The sequence below is a fragment of the Apis laboriosa genome, unplaced genomic scaffold (genome assembly GCF_014066325.1).
Source record: "Apis laboriosa isolate Shangri-la unplaced genomic scaffold, ASM1406632v1 scaffold14_cov150, whole genome shotgun sequence".
NCBI classification, from domain to species: domain Eukaryota; kingdom Metazoa; phylum Arthropoda; class Insecta; order Hymenoptera; family Apidae; genus Apis; species Apis laboriosa.
Genome location: NW_025221798.1, coordinates 757,905 through 764,154, shown reverse-complemented (window position 1 = coordinate 764,154; position 6,250 = coordinate 757,905). Strand labels below are relative to the sequence as shown.

The 6,250-nt window shown below is 18.4% G+C and overlaps 1 protein-coding gene across 2 annotated transcripts; it reads left to right on the top strand.

The window, feature by feature from the left end:
• The first annotated feature begins 1,799 nt into the window (after nt 1-1,799).
• LOC122710632 lies at nt 1,800-6,010 on the top strand. 2 transcript variants are annotated; one of them, XM_043928607.1, is made up of 3 exons: nt 1,800-1,989; nt 4,599-4,960; nt 5,499-6,010. In XM_043928607.1, the coding sequence occupies exons 2-3, from the start codon at nt 4,796-4,798 to the stop codon at nt 5,886-5,888; spliced, it is 555 nt and encodes a 184-aa protein (XP_043784542.1). In that variant the 5' UTR covers nt 1,800-1,989; nt 4,599-4,795; the 3' UTR covers nt 5,889-6,010. The 2 variants fall into 2 exon arrangements, with proteins under 2 accessions (XP_043784542.1, XP_043784543.1); XM_043928608.1 differs by having other exon boundaries at nt 4,581-4,960.
• Nucleotides 6,011-6,250: the final 240 nt, after the last annotated feature.

The following is a 6,250-nucleotide window of genomic DNA, read 5'->3' as shown; positions in this document are numbered from 1 at the left end:
AAAGCAAGATAAAATAAGATAAGAATTGAAGATCAACGCCATTTCTTAAATTCATTTAGAGAGGTATTTTTGTCATTCAAGAGATGACACTGACAGTCAATTCTTACTTTATTTCTATGTTTCACTCACGATTTGATCTTGTCTATATTTCTCATAAATATAAGACGAATAATATTTATTAATTAATTATAATTAATTATAATTAATCACAATTAATAGCATATCATTTTATTAAATAAAATACAATAGAAGTAAAGAAATTTTGTCTAATGCAAATTAGATTATAACTTATATTTATTAATTATATTTATATTTATTGATTATAATTTAATTTTTTAATTATAATAATTAATAAATAAATCTCAACTAACATTTCTATATCAATTTTTGTATTTATTTTGACCTCTAAAATTGTTTTCTATTAAATTGGTAATTGTCGCATGTGAGACGAAAATATTTTTTCAATATTTTATTATTGAAAAAATTTTGAATTTCAAATAATTAAAAAGATTTTATTATATTTTAGAAATAGAATGATAATTTAATTGTTATAATAATATTAATGACAATTTATTAATAATTAATTTAAAAAATTAAAAAATTAAATGAATAAATAAGTAAATGAAGAGTACTTACTTATAATAAAAATATTAATTTAGAATATATTATAAGAATAAGTAATTAGAAATTATCTATTATATAATTAAAATAATTAGAATTTATTTATTTATTTATTTAAATTACAATTCTAATATAAAGATATATTAAATATTTTTAATAATATATCTTATGAGAAAAATAAAAAGAACACTAATCACAAATCAATTGATATATTATTAAATAATAATATTATAATTAATAATTATATTTAAAACTTTATATAAACAATTGACATTTTTTAATACACATTTTTTAATCCTCATTGTATTAAATTAAATTAATTAATTAAAACTACTAAATAAATAAAAATACTAAAGTTAAAATACAAGCGAAGACACAAAGGATATCTATACATATCTATATTTATATAATAATACTTTATATCATGATTATAACAAATATTTATATATATTTTTATATTTCTTATTTTGCTATCTTTCAATTCTTACACAAAAATAATAAATAATAAAAATTAACAATAATTTATATATAATCTAAATTTTTCTATTATTATTATAATTTTTTTTATTAAAGACAGTTAATTATCAAATTTCCATTACAATTTTTTTCATCTCATTGATCATCTCTATTATCAATTTCATTTTGAATCGATATTGTCGCATATGATATAAAAATATTAACAGAGCTATCATTTAAATAAGTGATTTAAAAATATATTGAATAATGGATTTATTTTATCTTTGCTTTATGGTTCATTCCTAACAGTCGGTAATGTTGAAAATGATAACTAAAATGATAAAAAGATTCGAAAATATTTAAAACAGGATAAAAAATGCATTAAATATTAAATTTATTCATTTTCATTTCTTTTTAATAATGAAAATAAAATTTTCATTTATGTATTATTTTTGACATAATTATGAACTTATTATTATTATTATTAGATTAAACTTGTCTACATATCTTTTTTCAAATTCTCATAAATCTAAAATTTATCTTCAACAAATCATTCAAATATCATATTAAAAAATAATAATGAGTATTTTTAAAATATTATTACATTTTTTAAAGATTTTAAAAATTTTTTAAGCGGATATTTTCATATTATACTATGGCTTCTATAATTTATAAATACGACCATCTTCAATTCATATAGTTATAGGTTATCATGGCGAATACTTTCAGTCAAGTTGCAACTGCGCGAGGAATTATACATATATTAATATTGTGATTGTTGCAATATGTTGTATTTTATTGCTAGCAAAGTGCTTTCTACTTAAATTTCAATCTTGTTTGTCATTAAATTGTAAATCCACGTAATGCCGAAACGTAAAATTTCCTTTGTGGAATTTAAATCTTCACAAAACAGTAAGTTATTAATGTATTACGATCTTATTAACGAATATATTTATAATTGTAGTATTTGTAAATATATATTTCTGAATTTTTTTCTATATTTCAAATTATTATTAAATATTATATTTTAAATTTTAAATATTTTTGACCAAAATAAATTTCATATTATTCCATTCGAACTAAATAAATTTTAATGCAATGATTATTAAAAATATTATAAATAGTGGAATTAAAGTCTTTAAGTATTAAATTTTATAAATTTATTACTAAATCGATTATACGAGAATATAATATAAGTTTTTGTTAGCAAAAAAATTACAGAAAAAATATTAATAGAAATTATTTTTATTATTTCTGTTTATCTTCTTTGATTTGTTATTATATTATATGTTTATAATATAAAATATATTTATTTTTTATAAGTTAACTTTATTTTTTATTACTAATAAAATTAATAAAATATAATTAATTAATTGAAATATATTAATATGATTAATTATTACATTATCACAATATGAATTAATTATTACATATCAATTATTAAAAATAATCAATGAAATTATATAATAATAATTTATCTTTTTTATAATTTCAAGATAATGAAACATTATTTATGAAATTATTAATTTATGAAATTTTAAATAAAACTTGTAAATTTTGTATAGCTTGTCAATCTCTATATATAAGTAATTGTAATCTTTGCTGTTAGTTATGTTATGTATTCTATGTCTGAAATATTCTTCATAAAAGTATTCGATTTTAATCTAATATTATTAATTTAATGTTTATGTATATGTTAGCAAGTATTCTTATGTGGATATCTTTAGATTTTAGAATAAAATATTTTCGATTAAATGATAAATGTAATAAATTCAAAATTTTTATATTTTTTCCATGGAAACGCGAATTAATAGCTTAATTAGCAGTTAATTACTATAATTCTACTATTCAATTTTATTGCAAATTAATAAAAAATTAGAATTTATTATGAGTCTTATAAAATGCCTTACTCGTACGAAGCATTATTAAAATCTTGTCTTAAAAACGCCGTCTAATCTCTATTCGCGATTGCATAAGATTTCATTGCAGATTAGTCCTTGATGAAAATTTAAGGTAAATGAAGAAAAAGATTCTTTTCGTTTTGAACAACCCATTAAAATTAAATAATTTTATAATTGTATTTCAATGTTATATAAAAAACATATATATGACATTTTCTTTATTTTCTTTATTTTCTTTATTACATTATTTAAATCAATTTGACTATGTTTATGTCATCAAAATTTATTTGTTAATTTTTTTTATAATATAATTGAAATATGATTGAAATATAAAATATAAATTGAAATTTTATAAAAAAATTATTTGTTTATTAAATATAAAATATTATTTTTTTAAAATAATAATTGATAAAATAATATTTTTATTTAGTTGAAATCAATTGAATAAAATAGTAAAATAATTAACTTACAAATTGCATCAAATTGATTTGAAATCAATCATCACACATATATTATAACAAATCATAATATATATTATGATTGAATATTTTTAGAAAATTTTTATATAATTCTTGTAAAAAATGCAGTTTTATTTATTATATTTTCACAACATAAATAACAATAGCAGCATATATATTAGCTAATTATCTTAAATAAGTAAATAATTACTGTTAAACAAGTATAAAAAAAACAAGTAAAAAAAACACAAGGTTATATAAATGTCTCGTCAGTTTGATATGAAAAACTTAATAATTATATGTCTGTCATTGCAGTAATATTTTACCATTTTAATTGTAGCTGTAAATTTTCATTTAATTCAGTTATTTATAATATTCCAAATTTCACGTGCACGATATGACGTATTTTCGTAGTTAACCTTTACCTCAATGACTTTTGTTCAACAGTTATTCGTATTAAGTAATTACGTGCAATATAAAATTGAGACCAATGTACTAAATAATATTTATTGAATAATTTAATATAAAAAATAGAATAAAAAATTTTAAAACTTTTTTAAGAAAAATAAAATTTTAAAATATTATGAATTTTAAATAAAATGAAATTTTTAAAATATTGAATAAAAAAATAAAAATTATAAATAAATGATTCATAAATGACTTTAATAAACAAACTTAAAAAAATAAATTGATTATTAATTGATTCGAGAAATATAAATGTTTCTATGACGTACTATAAATACGTAATATATGGGTTAATAATATAAAATTAATTCATTTTATAATATATTCACATAAAGTGATGTTCTATAATCAATATCCTTATTATTTTTCTTTTGTATGATTATATATATTTGTTTTTTTTAGATTTTTTTGTTAATTTCTTTTTTTATATCATTAATTAATTATTTATTTTATAAATTTTTTGGTTTTATTTTTTAATATTAATAAAATTAATAAATTTAAAAATATTCAAATTAATTAAATTTTTTAAAATTAATATTCATTTGTTTTTTTTTCATTTAATAAAATGATTTATCAATTATATTGAAAATAAAATTAGTATATCAATTGAAACTAAAACTAGTCAATCAATTCTAATTATTTAATAGAAATAATAATAAAGATATTTAACAAAATATAGTCATGTAATTTGTTTCAGAAAAACTTTTTCATCAAGGTATTTAACCATTAGAATAAAAAAACTGCAGAGCTTTGTATCCGGGAAGTGACCCCGAAGACCTGACCACACATCCGAATATATTAAAATCTATTTTCCACAGTAAATACAAGAACACATCGAATATATTTTTGTGCACATTTCTTTTATATTTTAACATTGATATTAACATTGACGAAATGGACCGAATCTACGTTGATGAAGAAACTGGTGAGAGTATTAGTCTTCCAGCTTCCGATTGTGAGATTCGACAACTAGTTAGCTCGATAAATAATGCTGAAACGGGAGAACCGGAAATCAACGTGGTTGGTATTGAAACTATTAAGAGAAGAATACGTTTTCAGGTAATTATTTCAAACAATTTCCATAAAATACATATTATTATTTTTTTTTTTTATGAAATAATAATGAATGTTATGATACAGTGATTTATTACATAATTCGATGTATTATGTAAATAAATAAAGAGAAGTGTGAGAATCTAAAACTGAATTTTTTTAATTATATTTTTAAAAATATATGGTAAAAATTGGATAATTGCATAGGACAATTTGCAACGTAAAATTGTTTATTTTTACAAATAAGAGATTCTCCTTGACACGTGAAATAAACAATATGTTTGTTTTATTTTCTTTTTCTTCATTTTCTATCCTTTTCTGTTGTGTAAGATAATGAAAGAATTCAAAGAAAATTCGAGCTTTGGTTGAGCTATATTAGGATTAAAAATTAATTTTACCATTTTAAAAATATTTGTTTTTAACTCGATTTTCCAACTTCGAATTTATCCAATTTTTATCGTATTACATATAATAAAAAATTAATATAATTACAATGAACTAATAAATACTAAATTAATAAATTTTAATAATCTAAATTTTTTAGATTCCGAAAGAAGTGAAGGAAACATTATTGGCTAAGGACGGTTCTTTAAGAAAAAGTGAGAATTTAATGGAATTAGAACCTGTTCCTGTTGGAGCATCATTTGGTCAAGTCAATCCAGTTTGTTTGTTTTTTCTTGCTGTTCTATGTTTCCGCTGGTTCTTGCCTGTATTAATGTTGCTTGAATTGTCATTGCACATTTGGGCACATCATAAGAATAAAATGTTAAAGGATGCCAATGTTTATTTTCGTTCTCCGTTTCACGGAATATCATCCGAATTTTGCGCTCTATGTCAAAATGAAATGTGTATGAATCGTGTTGGTAAAATGCAACAAATACGAATGCACAAATTTTTACGACAATGCAATTATATGAAAAGAGTGGTAACGTGAATTATTTATGATTATTAAAAAAATCATTATACAATATTGATTAAAATTTTTCAATTGAAATATTAAAAAAAATTATTAAATGGAAATACTAAAGAAAGTTAAATTGAAATGAAAAAAACGAATAAAACATTCCTACACCGCCTTGATAAAAACATATTAAATATTTTAATATTAAGAAAATAAAAAATTTATGTAATTTCCATTTATTTAGATTTTAAATAAATTAATTGAAATTAATAATGAAAATAAAAAAATTTTAAATAATAATGGTGCAGGACAAATATTTTAATATTTGAGATATATATATATATGATTAAAAATAATAGTATAACAATATTAATATATAATTATAATTATTATTG

What these genes read in the sequence shown, in the direction of transcription:
- LOC122710632 (XM_043928607.1), top strand. Translation starts at nt 4,796, where the DNA reads ATGGACCGAATCTACGTTGATGAAGAAACTGGTGAGAGTATTAGTCTT. An exon ending in AGAGAAGAATACGTTTTCAG is followed by an intron (nt 4,961 to 5,498) that starts GTAATTATTTCA and finishes TAAATTTTTTAG; the next exon opens with ATTCCGAAAGAAGTGAAGGA.